The sequence below is a fragment of the Sitophilus oryzae genome, unplaced genomic scaffold, assembly GCF_002938485.1.
Source record: "Sitophilus oryzae breed Bouriz unplaced genomic scaffold, Soryzae_2.0 scaffold_857_pilon_pilon, whole genome shotgun sequence".
Taxonomy (NCBI): domain Eukaryota; kingdom Metazoa; phylum Arthropoda; class Insecta; order Coleoptera; family Curculionidae; genus Sitophilus; species Sitophilus oryzae.
In genome coordinates, this window is record NW_022147480.1 from 2754806 (window position 1) to 2776653 (window position 21848).

At 34.8% G+C, this 21848-nt stretch overlaps 1 protein-coding gene across 1 annotated transcript in view; it reads left to right on the forward strand.

The window, feature by feature from the left end:
* The window catches only part of LOC115889970, a 66084-nt gene that overhangs the window by 38072 nt on the left and 6164 nt on the right, over positions 1–21848 (forward strand). Inside the window, exons 4-6 of the mRNA XM_030910065.1 lie at positions 264–400; positions 2659–2807; positions 3116–3248. Coding sequence (XP_030765925.1) covers positions 264–400; positions 2659–2807; positions 3116–3248 — 419 coding nt within the window. The remainder of the gene's footprint in view (positions 1–263; positions 401–2658; positions 2808–3115; positions 3249–21848) is intronic.

The window sequence follows — 21848 nt, forward strand, 5'->3', positions numbered from 1 at the left end:
GTTTGCCCGTCTGTCCAATGACTCAGGGAGCAATATCTGACATCAAAACAATGACAGAAAATACAATTTATCTGTTAATTAATGACAGACAACAAAAATCACCACTAGGTATTCTTCGTTAGATAATTTAATATCTGACGAATTCCAGATTTTGTCCGGATTTCAGAATTCACTTATCCCTAATTTTCAAACACTTGTATGGAAAACCTACTTGTAACGTAAATATCTATTACCAAAAATATGTTAATTTTTAATAATTTCAGGGATTTGTCCATGTCAGGGTATGGTTTCCCCAATTCCCAGGAGTAGTGATGCAGTCAGATCAAGAACTGATTATAATGTGCAAACCACCCGAACCCACGATCATAGAAAACAAGGCTGCGGGTTTTGCAGGGAGTTTGTAAGTAAAAAAAGACTAATATACTTAATATATTTTAAACAATGCAATATTTTGAAAAAAGAACTACATTATAACCAGGAGAAATCGGCAATGATAATGTTCTTGTCATTTGATCAAAGTTCAGAATTTATTTTCTGTAAAAATAGCGCTAAAACTAAAACCAAAGCTGAACGTGCGCTAAAAACGGCGAGCGTTGTACTGACCATTTTTTTATTTATACTCGTTATTACTGCTAGCATAAACCGATAGACCTAAATTTTGAATATGTTGTAACTAAATGTATAACTAATTAAATGATAGTATTCATATGTGTCAGTTTTAAAATTTATAACAGAGATTTTTATTTCAAAGTTATAATATGCTCGGGTAATGTAAACAAGAGGAGGCAGTACATGGAGGAGCTCTTCGGAAACGAAAATAGCGACGATATAACTGCAGGAACTGGCAATATAGGGCCGACCATTACACAGAAAGAAGTGGAAGCAGCTATCAAACGTCTGAAAAACAACAAGACTTCCGGACCGGATCAGATACACGGAGAAGTTCTTAAACTGCTGGACTCGGAACAAGTTCAACTACTGACCACCCTATTTAACAATATTTATACAGGTGGTCCAATCCCAAACGACTGGCTGCTATCAACATTTATACCGCTTCCCCAAGAAGGCAAAAAGCGACCAAATGCTCTGATCACAGGATAATCAGTCTGATGAGCCACGTCCTAAAAATCCTCCTTAATATCATCAAACACGTATATATAGAAAGCTCGATGAAAACGTAGGTGAAACTCAGTTCGGCTTCAGAAAGGGATTGGGCACCAGGGAGGCTCTGTTTTCAATACAAGTCCCTAATCCAACGAGCACGCGACGTCAATGTAGATGTCTTTGCGTGCTTCATAGACTCGAAAAGGCCTTTGATAGAGTCCAGCATGACAAACTCATCTCGATTTTACAGGAATCAAGGAATAGACGATAGGGATAGTAGCAAAACTTTATCGTCAACAAAGGCCGTGGTTCGAATCGAGAACGAAACTTCAGAAGAGTTTAGTGTAAGGAGGGGAGTGCGACAGGGCTGTATATTCTCGCCTCTGCGGAACATCTATTTAGAGAGGCACTGGATGGCACAGAGGATGGGCTGGTAATAAACGGAGAAATAGTAAACAATTTGAGATACGCAGATGATACCGTTCTGTTCGCCGATACCGCTGAAGGTCTCCAAAAGGCTTATAGATCGTGGCGAATACATGCAGCAGATACAGGAATGAAGATGAACTGCATAAGAAGACTCAAACGTTGATCATTAGCAAGAACTACATCAACAACATTCAGTTCACTGCTAACAACATCGTTCTCCAGCGGCCGAGACAGTTGCATACCTGGGCTGCACCCTGACTAAAGATTTGCTGGGACCACTCTCGCTGAAATAAAACACCGAATCGAAATCGCGAGAGGGACATTTAACAAAATGCAGAAATATACTATGCAACCTGTCCCTCAACGTCCGCACTAGAATCAGAATCCTGAGATGCTACGTGCTCTCAACCCTTCTATATGGAGCAGAGGCGTGGATGCAAGCGTGCGTGGAGGCATTTGAGATGTGGTGCTATCGGCGCATGCTTAGGATTTCGTGGGTTGCATCGGGTGTCAAATGAGACTGTACTACATCGCATCAACAAGGAGTTGGAGTTTCTGGTAAATGTCAAACGAAGAAAACTAGAATACTTGACACATCATGCCGGAATGAGAAATACCGCCTACTCAACTCATACTGCAAAGGGAAAATAGAAGGCAGAAGATCAGCGGGACGCAGACGAATATCGTGGCTGCGAAATCTACGAACATGGACCGGATTGACGTCAACAGCTTTGTTCAGAACGGCAGTGAACAAAGTAATATGGATCAATGTGATAGCCAACATCCAAAGAGGATAGGCACTTTAAGAAGAAGAATGTAAACAAATCGAAAATATAACAAATAATCCAGTTATTTAGGCTTGTCGGAAGCGCTAAAGACTCATGAGTATTTCTATGCAAAAATCAACACGCTACGATAATTATTAACGAAATGACGGCAGGTTTAAAATTATTTATTTTGTTAAATCGGCGCGTCGCTGTCTCGCTTGCCTACTGGGCTGCCCGCGGCCACGCGCTAAGGTCGTTGTGCAATCCGGACGCTCAATTAATATAGTTAATTAATGTAATTAAAGTAATTAATTAAACAATTACATGTTCTACGATAAATATATGATTTTATTTTCAGTCCTCATGGAGCTAGAGTATCTGGAGTAGTGGAAGAGACACCGGGACGACTGGAATACGAAGTGGCTCTATATAAAGAGGCTCCAGCGTCTAGAATAAGTAACGCCACGTCAAGTAACGAACTACCAGTTGATCAAGCAGTACCTATTGGTAAGTACCGTATGATCGAAAAAAAAAACGGCGAAAAAAAATTTTATATGTAAATTTATATGGGAAATGTCATCGATCGTCATTTCCCAGCCAACTGGACGCCATTTTTTTTGCGATCATATGGTATTGGTATGAATACAGTGGACAAAGTTGTAAAACCGACCTTCAACAGTATTGACCGGTAAATATTGTACATATCCACGTAAAATTCCAAAGATTTGGATAATACTGTCAAGCTGCATCGTCTGTCGAAATCTTACCTGAGAAAAAAAATAGAGTATAGTATTGTAGGTTACGTTATTTTGTAGGTACCAAACTTCAACTAAGAGCCAGAATTAACCCAGATTCAGCTTGGAAATACGTCAAACTCATGGAAGTCACTGTTTCTCCCGATCCTGACGATCCACACATGTCTGGCAGTGTAGCTTTAGTTAAAGATGGGTAAGTAGTGTTACCAACCATTCAACCCCTTTTAAATAGTATTTAGTTTTCATAAAAAAGCATTTTACAATGGCACTCGTTTTTTTTTTCGTAGACCGTCCTGTATATTCTTGATAAACTGAAAGAACTCGATCAATTTAGGTATCAGAGTAAGTAATAGAATGCGGGTACCAAACGTTATTTTCACTTCTATGAAACGCTATTCATATTGGCACTTGAATAAAGCTTTAAATTCTATTTAAAATAATAATTTATAAGAATAGGGATTTTTCACGATAAGTGTCATGACAGACGTTTATGTAAAATTAATGAATTTATAAATGAGTTTGCACTGCTCAGGCTCATTTATAAAAGGGCAACAGCCCAGCTAAAGACTGTTCAGCCATCGTTCAACGTTACGTCATCATTACATGTAAAATATGAGTTTCAGGGTGTGTCTGAGATCAGTTCATATTGTTTAGAAAATTTTAAGTACGTTCCTATATTATTGATTGAGCAAGTTCCGCTTTTTTTTTCAGCATTTATTATTTTTTTCTTGAACTCTTCATCAGTTACAATGCCTTTAGTTCCAATCCTTTGGACTGTTGAAATTTCTATTTCTGAACCATCAGCAACTCGCATATTATTATTTAACAACGCTATCAATTTGTATTTTAGATAGGAATATTACACCTTTGCATTGAACTTGCTTCATATACGGCGTCCACGGGCAAGAGTGTTCTACCAGCCAGCGTCTCTTTCTCGAGAAAAATAATTTATAAGCTTAGCAATGAACTCTTGTTCGTTTTGGTTAAATCTTTAAGGTATTTTTAAAATAAAAAAATTCAATTTTGTTTGACAGCTATAATCGATTTTCAATTTTGACATTGATCGTTGTCCGTCAATAAAATTATAACCCCAAATCAAATGACAATGACAATTACTAAAAACTATCTCTTTCATCTGGTTGTCAAGTGATTGAGAGAGTTCGACAGTATATGACGTGACGTTGAACGATGGCTGAACATTCTATAAGTCGAAACACCGGTTCCCGATAGATCACTGAAGTGACGCGAAGCAACTTTAGACTAGAGGTGTGTAGTTCGTGAACGAACTAGTTCCAATGAACTATTCCGACCCCGGTATGAAAGGAACTAGTTGTGTGGTTTTTTACGTGGTTTCTCAAAGAACTAGTTCCTCAGGACCTATTCCGGGATCGAGACTGTGACCGATATAGAGTAATACGCGACGGCGACGGGTCGGCTAGCGCGCGTAGCCCGATGGTAGGCAGGAGTGGGGAGTGCCAGCCGTAATGAGCCGTACGCTACCGGATCAGGACCTAGAGGAACCAAACCATAGAGAAAGTTAATAGTTTAGAGTTTTAGAGAGTGGTAAATCGCGTGGTAAAATGTTGGAAGATTGCGCTTTTGGCGCCCTCTAGTTGGCTACAGGAACGAACTATGAAAGAGCGGGAGATTTAAATTATTATTATACTTATTATTTTTAAGGCAATTAAAACTAAGAGTGCCCTTAACCAAAAACAGTGAAATAAATGGAGATACCTACTCAAATTTTATATTATCATGATATTAAAGGATATAAACAGGATTGCTTTAATTCTTTTAAATAATACATAACACGTACTTGGGCCAAATACCCCTGCCTCAATTACGTCACTGTAGTTCAGGTCAGCTTGACTTCTCTTGCTCTCGTTGGCATACGTGAATAATATTCATTCACCCCTATTTCTACTCCTCTCATATCAGCAAGGACTGCAGTTTCTATGGACAAATTCTGGGCTGATTAAACAGTCCTGAATTGTTTACAGTTTTTATACAGACTTTTTAATCGGTCCCATTTATTTCCATATTTTGAATGAAACACTCTTAATTCTAATTTTCCTTTATGGGAAAACGATATCAGTGGGGGCGATTGTAGTTTCTATGGATGAATTTGGCCGATTAAAACAGTCCTTGAATTTTTGTTTACAGCGATACAGACTAAATTTGTAGAATTCATTTGACTGTCCATAAAATCGTTAGTTTCTAGCGACATGAATTTTGCAGTTTGTCATTGCAATATTTGCTGGCATGAGAGAAAATGAAATGGAAATGAACAGAGTGACGTTACAAACGAGTGGAAGCAGGACCTATCTGTTTTTACCACCACGTTTTAAAATTTGATGAACGTATCGTCTTTTTCTTAGTCTTATTAGATAGTTTACTATTATTGGTCATGGGTGGCTACACAATGCTGCCACATTTTTATGGTCAAGCCTTCCAGTCTATATCCAAAATTTTCTTTGTGGCAACCCTGTGGCTAGCGCGCCTAGCCCGATGGTAGGCAGGAGTGGGAGTGCCAGCCGTACGCTATCGGATCAGGACCTAGAGAAACCAAAACCATAGACTAACCATTAGAATATGGCTTTAACGAAAAAGAAGCCCAAGTTCCTTTGTAATAAAATCGGGGTTCCATTTTCGTAGCGCCATCTCTCTCACAAAGCTGACATTTACAGGTTAGCCAAAGGGTGCGGGGGTCGAATTGAAAATACACTTTTTATTTTAATTATTTTATTCGTTATTTGGTAATTTTATTTTTAAAACATATCTGAAACAATCACATAATAGTCTTAAAAATAAAATTACAAACGGAAACAAAAAGGAATTAAATAATCTGAAAATCTACAAAGTTTATTCATAAAAAGTTAGGGCTATGTAAATTGATATATTATTTTTATTCGTTATGGCAATTTTATTTTTAAAACATATTATCTGAAACAATCACAATATATCTTAAAAATAACAGGCAAACGGAAACAAAAGGAATTAAATAATCTGAAAAATCTACAAAGTTTATTCATAAAAAGTTAGGCTATGCAAATTGATATTTAGTATAACCTCTTTGGTATAACATTGTTAAACAAACATTCAGACACAAATCATAACATATCAGATCATAGAACTAAAAAAAGTACTATTACATAAAAACAGGTGATACAATACCAAAGAGTAGATAAGACAAGAGACGACAGTGAACAAAGAAGTCGAATTTCGCGAGAGAGACGCGGTGATATATTAAAATTTAAAGGTCCCGTCAATTCCCAATTTGTCTGTTGCCAAGTATATTTCTTTGAAAAATAAACAAGATTTTCTGAAAATGAATTAATATTATAAGAAGGATATAAGTAACGTATGTTAATACGGAAATGTAAACTTTTTAGTTTAGCTTGGTTTAGGTTCTTTTTCGCAATGTACTGATAATATCAAAAGAAACAGAATGACTTAAGTTGATCGATTTCAAAGATAAAACAGATAAAATCTGAAAAATCTGACAACGGCGTATTTTATTTATTCTAACCTATGATTTTAGGACGCTAATCAGCTGTGCTAATTGTACATAAACATGCTCAAATCTGATTAGTTGTTTTCTGCATTTTTGCCTTTTAAAGTGTGTTTTCAGAGATTTTCGATATATTATCGTTTTGAGAGCTTTTAAGGTTTAATTTTAGTATCGTTTTTATTGCGTACTAATTGGTAATTATTGTCAAATATGAATGCTGAACAGGACACCAGCAGCAGGAAAAGACGAGATGGTGGCAAATGTGTGTGCTTATAAAGACTGCAAAAATAGGTCTTATTCTTCGACAATTAATTGGTAATTATTGTCAAACATGAATGCTGAACAGGACACCAGCAGCAGGAAAAAGACGGTGGCAATGTGTGCTTATAAAGACTGCAAAATAGGTCGCCATTCTTCGATCAAACATAATATTTTCACTCTTTTCCAAAGGATCCTGAAAAGTATTTTTATAGAAATATAATATATAATTATGTTATTAAACTAAATGTAATCCATAGATCGAAGACATGGTTAGGAAGCTTGTAATCGCGAGGATTTATTAAATAAAAAATTGAGCAACTCTATTTTTTGTACAAAAATTTCCATATTGTGATATTACACTTGTTCAAGTCCATATGTAAAAAAATGCACGTAAATAAAACATTTCACAAATCGATTCTTGAGTCACTTTCTCAAGTTTACCAACGATATACAAAAATATTGCTTTTATTATCTTTTATTCCCTGACAAATATGTTTCCTAATTATAATTTATTTTATATAATATTTAGAAAAAACTCATTTTTTTTGTTTCTATTTATTTCTTACCCATACAGTAATTATTTATAAGCTTCATACAGGCAAGTTTTTATAATTTGAGGTCACTAAATTTTCTTTCAACTGAAGCATTTGCAAAGGGAAGCACAAGTAAAAAGCAGATTATAATTTTTAAGTTGGGAAAGACATACCGTCCCGCTCCGTTTTTAAAGCTAAAAATTTTACGCCATTTTCAATCAGCAATAAAATGTTGAAACTCCCCTTATTTTCGCCGCCTATTGCTAATCCCCACAAAATTCCCAATCGGCTCCGGATTCCCCAAAATTTGGGAAATTCCCCACAAATTGGCAACGCTGGAGGTCGGAAGACTAACGGACTAGTGTCGAAACCAAATACGTTTAAATAAAATATACGACGGCCTCCCCATAAGAGCAATGAGAGGATTTACGTCCCAGTATTGAAGGAGGACAGAAAATTGAGTCGAATGTTTAAGACATAGGTTCATCCTTGTTTAGTCAAACCTCCTACAAACCAAAGATAGACTTATGTAGGAAATGCATTGAAATTCTATAGCCATCCTTCAATATCGGGACAGGAATTTAAGCGGCACCCTCCGTATACTTTATTTTAAACGTATTTGGTCGAAACACAGATAGCTAGATGGACGTATTTCGGCACTTGCGTCGATGCGCTACAGGAACATTTGCCTGCGCGTCGTATGTCTTCTAGCAGTCTTTTAATTTTTCTGTTTGTCTATGAACCAAACCATAGACTAACTAAACTAAATAAAAGACTAGTTTACGTACGAACGGATCGGGCCAGCGCATCAGCGCGATCGATGCTAGGCAGGAGTGAGGAGTGCCAGCCGTATGCCGTATATTATCAGATCCGGACCTAAAGGAACTAGAGGAACTAAATAAAAGAGTAGTTTACGTGTGGATCAGCCAGCGCGATTGATGCTAGGCAGCAGTGGGGAGTGCCAGCCGTATGCCATATGTTATGGGATCCGGACATAGAGGAATTAATTACAAGACTAGTTCACGGTAATCTATTCAGTTGGCAGATCCGAGATATAATACAAGGCGACGACGATGGATTCGGCCTTGTCTATTGCCACAGCCGGCGTAATTACCACAGAAATTTGTCGTGGATACTGTTTTTGATTTTTAGTTTGTTTTTTAAATATTTTATGGGAATGTTTCACTTTAGGTCCCTAAAATTAAGAAATTTTCTTATAAAACGAAGTAGATATTCTGAACTTTTAGACAAACACAAAAAGCTTGAAATGAGGAAAAATGCAATTTTTCGTAAATTTTTTGTAATATTTGCTCCAATTGAGTTGTGATATAGTTTTTTAAATTCTGATTTGAGTTTTTTTTATTTTTTTTATCTGCAATAAAACTTACCTATATGTTTTTAATATACACAATTACACATCTCGTTATATCTCCATGCATTATAAAAATTATACAGATCCTACTGTGAATAGTTCTGACTGACAACGAAACGCATTAGCAAGCAAGGGGGATGTCAATGTTAGTCGGGAACTATTGTGAACTAAAGACCTTTTTCAAGGAACTATTCCTCTGGAGGAACTAGAACTAAAGAACTAGTTCCTCCCAAGGAACTAGAATTCCTACCTCTACTTTAGACGATGCAAGTGGATGGACTGGTGACTGTCTGGAAACTCTGTCGTGCTGTTGTTTCATGGCAAGAGTGTAAAATATATTGACATACACTGCTGATTCATACCGGTTCGAGGTCTCATAAGAGTCTCGATTTAGACACCCGCCAAGTCAGTAAGTCCATTGACAATGATATGGCCGAGGAGAGCGGTTCGGATTCCGCGTAAACAAAGTAGACCCCGTCCAGACTAGCCTTAGCAGCAAAAAGAAGACGTTAATTAACCTTAAATTACTTTACATCAAATTATTCAAAGATAGACACAAAAGACACTTGCGGTCTTAGTTGATGGCCTCCATTATAAGAATCGCTCTTAGCTAAGTACAAAAAAAATATATATGCCACCCAAATGTCCTTGTAACGTCATAACGGTAGTACCTACATGATGACAAGGTTCCAGACTACGCACGAGTCAATTTTTTCGGTTTGTGAAGCATTAAAAACAAAACGGTTCCTAGCGAATATGCCGCAATCTCACTGAACCATATTCAATACGGCCTTTTGAATAGACATAATTACCATGTAGACGCTAGCTAGGTACTAAAAATGGTACTAAAACGGATCACGAATTCTCTTGTACTTATTTCAATAGAATTTTAATTTGCCTTGATGCTCAAAGATTATTATTTTTTTTAGTAATAATATCCCTAAATGCGCACACGTCTACCATTTTTATTTTGTAAAATCTCATATAAAACCAAGCAGCGCCAACGGCGAAGCTTCCATTGATAACAAAAACAAAACAACCAAAAACATAACCAAACCCAAACATTAACCTGTTAATGTCGACATTAACCGGACATCGGACTTTAACCGTAACATATACAGGGTGGCGCCTCTCATACGCCGCGGAAGCTCTAAGGAGAACGGTAGTTTATATCGAAATGAAATGTTGGCAGCATATGTAGGTTAACTGAAAGCATTTTATAAAAATATATAGAATTTTACAGGGTGCCCCAAAAAAAGTTACACTTACAGTCACCATCTACTAAGCATACAAGAAGAGTCTAGCGATGGCATGTATACCAACCACATGGAGAAGAGCAAAAGCAATCTTCATACCCAAAATAGGCAAAACTGACTGGACAAATCCCTAGTCCTAGGCCTATTAGTCTAACATCGTTCATACTAAAAACGCTGAAGAAAGTAGTTGACAACCATATTGGAGAAAATCATATAAAGGTTAAACCACTGCATGATAGTCAGCATGCATATAGAACGGGCAGATCCACAGAAACTGCTCTGTACCAATTAACGGAGCTAATATAGACAAGTCTGGATAGCAAAGAAACAGCAATTTGTGCCTTCTTGGATATTGAGGGGGCGTTTGACAATATACCACATAAGGTGGTCAGGCGATCTCTAGAAACAAGAGGGGTGAACAGAACTATTATTCGCTGGTTTTGGGAGATGCTGTCAACACGAGAGGCTCAGATGGGTACCAAAACTGTAGCTGTTAAAACAACGCAAGGAACTCCACAAGGTGGAGTAACCTCCCCTTTGCTGTGGAGCTTGGTAGTGGATGAACTACTAGACGAATTAACTCTAGCGGGAATACACTGCATTGGGTATGCAGATGACATAGTCATGATCGCTCGGGGGAAACATGAAGGCACCCTGTGTGATATTATCCAAAGACGACTCCGTATCACTGAGAGATGGTGCAGGACTGTCGGGCTGTGTATCAACTCAGACAAAACCGCGATAGTGCCATTTACCAGAAAGTGAAGTCTGAAAAACTTGAAAAGAATCCAACTAGATGGAAAGGAAATACTGCCATCACAGGAAGTTAAATATCTGGGTATAACCCTGGATAGTAAACTCATTTGGAACAGGCATATTAAGAACACTACCAGCAAAGCCACAAAGGCTCTCATGATATGCAGAAGACTGGCCAGAAATAGATGCGTAGGCTGCTCCCCTAACATTTTGCGCTGGATGTATACCATGATAGTAAGACCCATGATTATTACTTATGGAGCAGTTGCCTGGTACACAAAACTAGAGCAACGGACGGCAAGGCTAAACCTATGCAAAGTCAAGAGACTAGCATGTGTTTGCATCACAGGAGCCATGAGAACCTGTCCAACAGCAGCAATGGAGGTCATTCTAGTTCTAACACCACTGCACATTGTCATTGGTAGATATGCCAATGCGACAATGATTAGAATGGTCACTAACGGAATTAGTACTGGGAGAATTGTCAGATCAGGGGCTTGGAACACCCTCAAAAGGAAATACCACTCCTGCAACTCTCAGTGGACGATATGCCAAGAACGTACAACTTCTTTGACAAACATGTCAATGTAGTATTGAGCAATAAGAAGGATTGGAAGAGCGAAACGCTTGCCCAGCAGTTAAAAGACCATACCATAACTTGGTATACTGATGCTTCCAAAACCAATACGGGAACAGGGATCAGGAGTGTTTGGGCCGACAGCTAATTACTCCGAACCAATGGGCACTTACCCTACTATCCTACAGGCATAAATCTACGCATTTATCTTAGATAGGAACTATCGGAAACAAAATAACCATCTTATCTGATAGTCAGGCAGCGTTAAAGGCGATCAACTCAGTATCAATCAACTCAAGGCGGAACTCAAGAACTTGGAAGATTCCATTCCGCAACCTGGAATGGAAATCTTGCAATGGTCTAAGACACTCGAAGAAGTTTCTGAGGGCTTATGATCAAGAAAAAATCACAGATCTTCCTGGGTCTGAGTAAGAACAATCTTCGGATTGTCACGGGGTTTTTAACAGGACACTGTCTCCTCAATGAACACCTCAGTAGATTGAAACTAAGAAGAAACGGCGAATGCAGATTCTGTGGGGAAGATGGTGAAACACCAGTACACCTCATCACTGAGTGCGCCGAGACGACAACCATTCGTGCCATGAACTTTGGTACGACTGATATTGGAGATGGAGAACTACCCTCTATAAAACCGTCCCAGATACTGGCTTTTGTCAAAGCCCTGGGACTGTATAATGAGTTATGATTCAAGAAAGGGAGACACCATGGATCTGTAAGGTCGAAGTGATTAACCCCCCTCCCACTCATTCTAAAAAGGATTCTTCTACACTACAGTTTTATTAAAGAAGCATATACCTAAAATCTAAGGATTATGACATTATTTCACATTTTATGAAAATGGAGAGTAAATTTTAAATTTCGATAATAGCTACCTAAATTTTAGTTGACCTTGTACACCCTGATATTCAATTACAGTAACCATTGTATGTTAAACCAAATTGAAATTTGACCCGAAAAGTTATACAGGGTGAGACAAAATTAATATGGAATATTAGTCACTTTTAAAAGCAAGTTACTCCTTTATTTTAAAAGGGACACCAAGTATATTCGGTGTTCAATGGGGAATTTATATATCTTCAAATATTATTAAGGTTGCCTACCCCTCAGACAAAGGTTTTCCTAGGTATTTTAATTTTTGTGATTTTGCGTCAGTAGATCTTTATTATTTGAAAAAATCTAGGAGTGGCTGTGATACACCTTTTGTTAATTTAACAAAAATTAAAGATTATAGAGTAAAATACTTAACGGTAATAAAAAGATACACGTTTAAAACATATTTTAAAATTATTACAGAATTAAAACTAGATATAAACCTATAATTATGTGACAAAAAATAGCTAGATGAAATAAAATACTCAAAATGCTTCCTTTCCTGTTAACTGCATAAAATGATTGTCTTTTCAAAAAGGTTTTTTCATTTTAAAAGGCATATTTGTTGAGTTCTATCTCAAAAAGCAGCTACAATAAATTCTCCCATGTTGTCGACAATAGTTGATCGAGTTTTGTAAACGAGTATCCCCATAACATATCCGTATCCCCAAAAAATAACGTATAAACCATAAAATAACCAGACTATAAAAATCCCAAAAAAAAAACTCAAAAAAAAAATCCCCATAAAATAACCAGACTAGATAAAATCAGTAGCAGTTAAGTATTCTGCGGTGAACGCACACTGGATTCACCAACTAATAGAATCATATCAATTCACTATAAAATAAGATAAGTTTGCATTTTCGGCAAATTTCGGAGATTTTTTTTTTGTTTTACCTGACACAAAATGATAACTAGTTGTTAAAGTTGGACTAATTAGACAGCTATGTTGAAGTAACGTCAGACCATATCACAGCCACCTAGATTTTATCAAATAATAAAGATCTACTCAGATCAAATCATGTAAATGGAAATATCATGGAAAATCTTTTCAACAATCTTTCTCAAGTATTTTGAAGAGACATGAATTCTTCATTGAATATCGGAATAATATACTGGGTGTTCTATTTAAAATAAAAGAGTAACATGTTTTTAAAGGTGACCAATGTTCATTATTAATTTTGTCTCACCCTGTATATCTTTTTGGATCACATTTTAATTTGATTTAAAGTACGATAGTTAATTTAACTATATATTAGGCTATACCGGGTAAATTCCAATTTAGGTAGCTTTTATTGTAATTTAAAAATTGTTCTTTATTTCTCGAAAAAGTTAAATATGTCAAAAACCTTACATTTTAGTCATATACTTATAAAACTCACCTTTATTTTTCTCCCACAATCCGAAAATCAATTAATATATAGGGTGTTCCATTACAAAAACCCCAAAATTGATACCTTACTTTTTTTGGGGACATTAAATTGGGGATTTTTTAATATACAGGGGCAACTCTCTATATTTTTAAAAAACGCTCTGGATTAACCTACATACGCTAACAGAATTTCATTTCAATACAAACTGTGGTTCTTCTTGGAGCCTTCGCGGCGCACAGTGCTTCGAACATATGGCTCTAGAGGACAAAAATGCAAAACTTCTCTTTTATTGTAGGCAATTTATTCAAACTAGGTTTATTTGACACAAATGATGAGTACTCTTATTGTACTAAATGATGATGTTCTTAGTCCCACGTTTATGAAAAAAAATCTTATAAATAATAAAAATGTTGGATCTGTGTTCCATCTAAGGAAATAATAGTACGAAAACGGTGTAAGTATTAAATAAATCCCTGTGATAAAAAAGAATTGAAATAACAGCAACAAAAAGAACATCATTCCTACCGATATAAGCCTAATATAAGATAAAAATGTTTTTCTTTAATGAAAAAGAAACATTAATGTTATATTTATTTAAAGAAAAACTTAAGATACTATAAATTTACTTTAGGACAACAAAATGCATAGATCGTAACTACTCTGATTCAAAGAATTACTGCTGACAGAATCTTCCAAATTTATAGTATCTAAATCACAGGTAGATGAAGTATCCTCACATATACGATATTTCTGTACATCATTTTCTAATATGTTACTTTTTCGTTGTTACTGTTCTTTTTGTTGGTATGAGGGGTTCGGATGTTAATAGTTATCTCTTTAACAGACCATATCCATATATTATTTTTTCCTTTTCTTGGGTATAGTGTTTTATAATAAATTGAAAGATGGAAACTTTTTTTATGCGACGTTTCGCTCCAACATAATGGGCTTTTTCAGGCACAAGTGGTGTCTCATTTGACTGGAAGGTTCATGAATATAAAGAACACATTATTTGAAATACAAATAATTTTGAGTTGTTGTCCTTATGATCAAGCCAAGTATTAACCAGATCGGCATTGCTTATCAATTTTACTCCATCTGAAAAGTATTAAGGTTGTCGCCCACTAGACCGCGGCGCCATGTGGGAGTTTCTTTTGTCTGCTTGCCATGTATTTAAATGGACCAACGCACATTAGAGCGCGCAGCGCAGAAGCGCGCCGCGGGATTTCCGTCAAGAAGTCGGAAGACTTCTCTAGCAACTTTTTTCCGTCTCCCGCGTTTCGGCGCGTTGCAGTGTGCGTACTCACAAGGGAAATAATTTTGCATTCGAGTCTTTTCAGTTGGCTTTTGACTAGGAACTAGTGATATGTATCAATGGCAGAATTGTATTTTTAAAGGTAAATTAGGCAAATCGATTTTCATAAAGGAATTTAATATTTTTTAGTCTTCCTCACTAGAGACAGATGAACGAAAATGCCTTTCTATCAAAGATTTAATATAATTGAGGGATGTAGAGGCAAAACTGGCAATCTCCACTTTTAACAAAAGTGACAACCTCCAATTTTTAAATTCTAATTACCTAAATATGTAAAAAAGATCAGGTTTTTTTAACCACATAACTAATATATACACATCAGAATAAATAAGAATTATCAAAAAATATTAGTAATTTGTCTCTTCTGAAAAAATATGATGAGTAGATATACCCGGTGTTTTTTTCTTCTAAACCCTCAATTGAGGAGTGCGTAAAATGTTTCCTTTATATTTTGTAATACTGAAAAAAATGATTTTGTCTTTTTATTAAATCTGGAAAAAGATGGTAAAATTCTCCAAACTTCTTTTCTTTTTTTTTGTTAATCGTATGAGTCCAAACTTTTCTCACCCCCTCTTCCTCTTCCTCTGTTAGAAGAGCACAAAAAATACGCTTTCGTCCGTACTTGAACTCATTGCTTTAAAAAACTAAACTACAGACTATAACTAACAGCGTTGCCGCGTTTCAAAAGCGCGCTATAGTGGTGCAGTCCCTTCTGCAGCTGGAAAAATTCTTCTTCCCAGCGCCGCGCTGCGCAGTGAAATAAATACGATATGTTTTGATATGTTTTTTTTAATGCCTTTTTGAAGTTTGAAAACGTAACATTTTTATACCCATTTAAGAATCATCTTAAAAAATAAATAAAAACTAAACAATCACGAACTTGTTTAGAAATAAATTTAAAGTACATACCTTGTTTAACAATGTCCATAGTGGCTTTCAATTAAGTACGTACCTTTTAACTCCATAATATACAGAGCTACTATGAATGTTATTCTTTTCACTGATAAGATAATGATCGCAAAATTTATTTTTAGTGAAAATATTTGCTAACAAAAAACGCTGTTTATGAAAAATAATATACAGGATGGTTGAACATTGCTATAAGTATAAAATTACATATTCAGATATTAGTAAATTTTAACTTTTTTTTTCGATTTTTGTCCATGGGACGAAGCACTGTGCGGCGTATGAGAGGCGCTATCCTGTATACTTCTTCCTTTTATAGTCTTTTTATCCGATGGTATAATCATACGCGTTATCAAATATTCAAGCGAGGAAAGCTTTCGTGATTTATTCTCTTTGACTGTTATTATTACTGTTAATGTGCCAAACTTAATAATATACCTAAATTTCCCGTCAACATCCTTATGATTATTAATTTTAATGCTTTATCTTCGCCGTTTAAAGCTTATAGAAATTCATACAATGTTATCAATTAGCATCAGCCTAAAGCCTGTAATTTCTCTTGTAAAATGTTGCTCATCGACCATCGAGGACATGATGGTATAATCTCAATTTTCCATGGTAAATAATTGCTATTACAGTTCCCAGGGCACACAAATACGTACTTATTTCCTCGAAATTAAAAACGATTTTAGCAGAAGGAAAAATTACGTCATTTCAAGCCCTAGTTACATGGATAATTGTGGGTCACGTTGACGGAGATATAACAAATTATTTTTTAATCTTGTTGCAGAAATTCATGTGTGTGACGCATGAACCGCATCTTAATTTTTTAATTATTATTTTTTGTGGCACACATTGTTTACATTAAGTATACAGGGTTGTTCACCACATACGACACGGAGTATTGTAGCTAAACGACAAGATTTTTACAAATTGTAAGTTTTGGGTTCGTTGAAGGACTATTAGAGCTACAATTTAAAAATATTTTTACAAGATACAGAGTGTCCCAAATAAATAAAAAATATCAAAGTTGTATTTTTTTAAATGGAAACTCTATATATTATTACATTTTAGTTTCTATGTTTAAAGCGTGTCTTGATTAATTATTACACTTTGGGGTCCTTACCTTTTTGAAATATTTTCACTTTTGAAATTGCAGTATTAAGCCACCTTAGGTATCAAAGTTTTATACTAAATATCGAAGTTTATTTATTGGTTGTTGTGTGCTGCAATAATAAAACTTTATTACTTTAATGCAGTGTCTGTGTTTATTTTAAATAATTATTGGTCTTAAACGGCAATAACTTGTTTCATTTAGTTTGAACACCTTGTATTTTATGAGAATCAGGTGCGCCAATTTAATTGTCTATCAAATCGTGTTATACCGTTTTTTACTTTATCTTCTTTTGCTTCTGTAGAAAATGCATTTTCTTGTAATTTAGAACTCATTTATCAATATACCCATGGAATACTGACATTTTAGATTATTTTTAAAGATGTACCGAATTTTTAAAGAGTACAAATACTAATATTGTCGATATAATTCGTTCATTTCATTAAAAAATAAAAAAACTGTTTAAATATTTGTTAAAGAGGACCAATTAATATGATTCCAGTATTCAAATTACATTAATTGTCTGTTTGCGTTGATTAATAATAATTGCTCCAAATACTAAAAAACTGAATTATGTATGTGTATTAGACAGTGGGGTAAAAAGTAACACCTTAAAAATGATATTTAATTTTTTGACAAATGCTTATTTATAACAACAGAGACGTTCATTTTCATAACTTATTATTATATTGATTTCTGATTCAAATCCACATTTGTTTAGAATAATTTATTAACGAACACAATTAAGTATGTAGTTAATTAGTATTTGGGCGGAAATACTGGTTGTATATTTAATTAATGGTATACTCTTTTATAAAGATTTAAATAGTTTTCTTTTTGCATACAAATGGGCTAGTAATTTGTTGTTTTAAAAACAATCTAAAATGTCAATATTCCATGGGTATATTGATAAATGAGGTCTAAATTATAAGAAAATGCATTTTCTACGAAAACTTGAAAGAATAGGTATAATACAATTTGATAGACAATGGAATTGTGCATCTGATTCTCATAAAATATACAGGGTGTTCTATTTAAAGTAAATAAGTTATTGCCGTTTAGAGCTAGTAATTATTTAAAATAAATTTTTAGACACTCTGTATAAGGTAGTATAATTTTTATTATTGAAACACAATAACTGATCAATAAATAAACTTCAGTAAATATTTAGTATTAAAAACTTTGATATCCTCGGAGAAATGAAGCCTTAAAATTTATACTGCAATTTCGCAAAATTAAAAATATGTCAAAAACGGTAAGGTTTAAGTGTAATAAACCTTAATCAAATTTACCTTTATTTTAATCGTAGAAACTAAAAATGCAATAATATACAGGGTGTTCTATTTAAAAAAATACAACTTTGATATTTTTTATTTATTTGGGACACTCTGTATCTTGTAAAAATATTTTTAGATTGTAGCTCTAATAATCCTTCAACGAACCCAAAACTTACAATTTATAAAAATCTAATCGTTTAGCTACAATACTCCGTGTCGTATGTGGTGAACAACCCTGTATACAGAGTGTTTCAAAACAAATGCGAAAAACTTCAGGGGGTGATTCCTTGTTCAAATAAAGGGTAGTTTATAGTTTGCTTCATAAACGTTGGGTCAAAAGTGAACCATTAGGGAGATATCGCGGTACAAAGATGGCGGAAAAATAATGTTTTTATTTTTTATCTTGAAAACGAAAAGAGATAGACTAATGAAATTTTATGGAAGCATTACTGTTACGAAAACACACTTTCTGGTAATTTTTTCACTTTTTTAAAATGAGTGGAAGGGGTTGAAATAAACTACCCCTCTCATTCTTGTTAACGAAATTTAAAGAAAAATCTTATCAAACACATGCAAAAAAATTAATTTGGATAGTTCAGTTTGTTTGTAAACTTTTTTATCTCTTGTGTTTTTTTGATAAAACTCACCGATTTAAAATTAAAAAATAAAATGTAAAGCATTACATGTAAGGACAAAAAACATTTTAAGATTAAGAATCTAGTGATAATAACGATAATAATAATCATCTAGATAATAACGTATTGCAGTAATGTCAAATAAAATAATATTAGGAACATCCTAAAAAGTCACAGCGGCCGACTAGATTTTTTCCTAAAAAAATTACAGCAGCCCACTAGATTCTTTATCAGAAAATGTTTTTTCTCCTGACATGTAAAAAGTACTTTTAAAAATATACGAAATAACATGCATGTACTGATTTCTTTCGAAAATCGACAACTATGAAAATATGAGCTCTTCCTGGACACAAACGGTACGTTGTGAGACAGAAAATTGTAGAGAGAAACAAGCCCTATAACATAGGATACAACATTTTAATGAACAGTGCCATGGCGAAGTTAGGGGGGGGGGCTTGGGGGGGCTAAGCCCTTCCAGTTCCTGAATTAGCCCTCCCCCCAGACCGAACTAGCCTACACAACAAATAATTGAACATTATTGGTACTCAGACAAAACGAAAATTAAAAAATACTTTTCTGATTTGATCTGTAAAAATTGTTTAATTTTTAGTTTCAACTCAGTAGCGAATGCGAAATTGAAGCGAAATTGGCAACCAGGCTTAACGGGAATTATACCGATAAAGAGAGCTACAAACAGGGTTGCCACCTTTTGTATTTAAAAATCGGAACAGCACTGGTAAAACATTTTTTCTTAAATGTAAAATTTTATGTGTCATGCCTATCGGATTTTTAAACAATATTTATATCTTTTTGCGTTAACTTAAAAAAACTATTCGAAATTTATAAATAATTATGTAAAAATAAAAAGTAATTTAGTTATTATACAACAAGAAACAGCATACCATATACAGACAAGAAAATTATATTTTAATTATAAATAAATAAATAAATAAATGCCTTTATTGTCAAAAAATTTTTCAATTTGTGGACAAAGGTAAACTAACAAACAAAGTAAAAAAAAACAAGGTACACAAACAAACAAACAAAAGATAATACAAAACATTATACAAATAATATTGTCAATCTTATTGTTAAAATAAACATATATAAATGTTTACAATGTGAAAGAACAAAAAAAATTAAAATAATATTCAAAAATATTTAGCCAGTTTATAGCAAAATATCAATCATTAAATAAATTAATTTCGATGTCATTAGTAAATATAGCAATAGCAAACATTAGACCAGTGTTTTCAAGATCAAATTCGATTTTCAATTCAAATATAATTCATTTACGGCGTAGAAAGCCTTGTCTAGTAAATAAGAGTTCAATGCTTTGCGAAATGAAAAAATGATGTTATGGATTTGATTTCAAATGGCAGGTGATTGTGCATTTTTTCTGAGTTGTATAATATTGAACTTTTAACTAACTCTGAGCGTGGGGTAGGTAGATAAAGATCTTGCTCCGCGTTCCTGAGTGGATAAGTGTGAGATGGCCTTCTTGAGAAGCTGATACATGTTTACGTATTAGGCAAACGGATTCAAATATAAATAAGGAAGGAAGAGTCAATATTTTAATTCTCTAAAAAGCCCCGGCAATGAGCTCTGCTGTTTAGTCCCAGTGAATATCGAACAGCTCTCTTCTGGAGCTTGAAAATGCGGTCAAATCTGAGCCGCACAACACGTACCCCAGAATGGAAGGGCATACCTGAGATGCGACTCAAAAGTGCATGCGTAATAACAAGTTCTAGCCACTGACAAGTTAAGCTCCTTAGAAACAGACCTTAATGCAAAACAGGCAGAGCTCAATTTTTTCGACAAAGCTTCGATATGTATGTCCCATTTCAGAGAATTGTCCACAACAAGCCCTAAGAATTTTACGGATTTTACGACGTCAATGGTGGTGTTGTCAAGTACAAAAGGCTGCAGCGAGTTTTTATACGACAAAGCCTTAGTTTTAGAAATGTTGAGACTCAGGAGGTCTGAATCGCACCAAGATTTAATGGTGATTAAGTCATTTGATATAATCCTATGAAGTGCCATGATGTCCTTGTTGCTCCAAGTGAAGCTAGTGTCGTCCGCAAAAGACATATTTTGCCACTGATGTTTATGTTAGCAATGTCGTTAATAAAAAGAAGAAACAAAATAGGGCCTAGTACTGAGCCTTGTGGTACTCCACATTCTATTGGCTTGCTAGAAGACAACGTGGTATCCACCCTCACAAGTTGACTTCTGTTGCTCAGATACGACTTAAACCATTCGAGAGATGATCCCTGAACCCATAGTGCTGAAGTTTATTAATTAGGATCTTATGATTTACAAAATCGAACGCCTTAGAAAAATCACAGAAAATTGTTGCTGTAGAATGATGGTTGTTTAGGCTGGAGTAAACTTTTTATTAAGGAGGGAAAACATAGCGTCATTTGTGGACTTGTTGCTTAGAAATCCAAATTGATATTCAGTAAGTATTTTGTACTTAAACAGAAAAGATACCAGCCTGCTTTTAACCAACCTTTCTATGATCTTAGATAGCGTTGGAAGGAGTGCAATTGGGCGATAGTTAGAAGCTTCATTTTTGTCTCCTCCTTTGTGCAGTGGAATGATTATTGCCGTCTTAAGACATTTTGGAAAAATACCATTTTGGAACGACATGTTTATTAAAGTTGTTAGGTGATTCAGAGTGCTTTCTGGCAGATTCGAAAACATTTTTAAAGTATATTATATTATTATCTATTTATTTTACCCTAGAACAGGATTGGGGGTCCAAATACCTTTTTAATAAAGTTTTTATACTCTTTATGAGAAAATGTAGCCTAATTGGGGTGTGGTACCCCAAAATTTTTTTGAGATTGACGGCAACCTTCCGCTGCTTCAGTTTTGTAATAATAAGTTTTCATAATTGGGGCTTTAGCCCCCCCAGATCCAACGACCTAACTTCGCCCATGAACAGTGCTTTCCATAAAATCAATGAAATGAAAAATATACGAAATAATATGCATGTACTGATTTCTTTCGA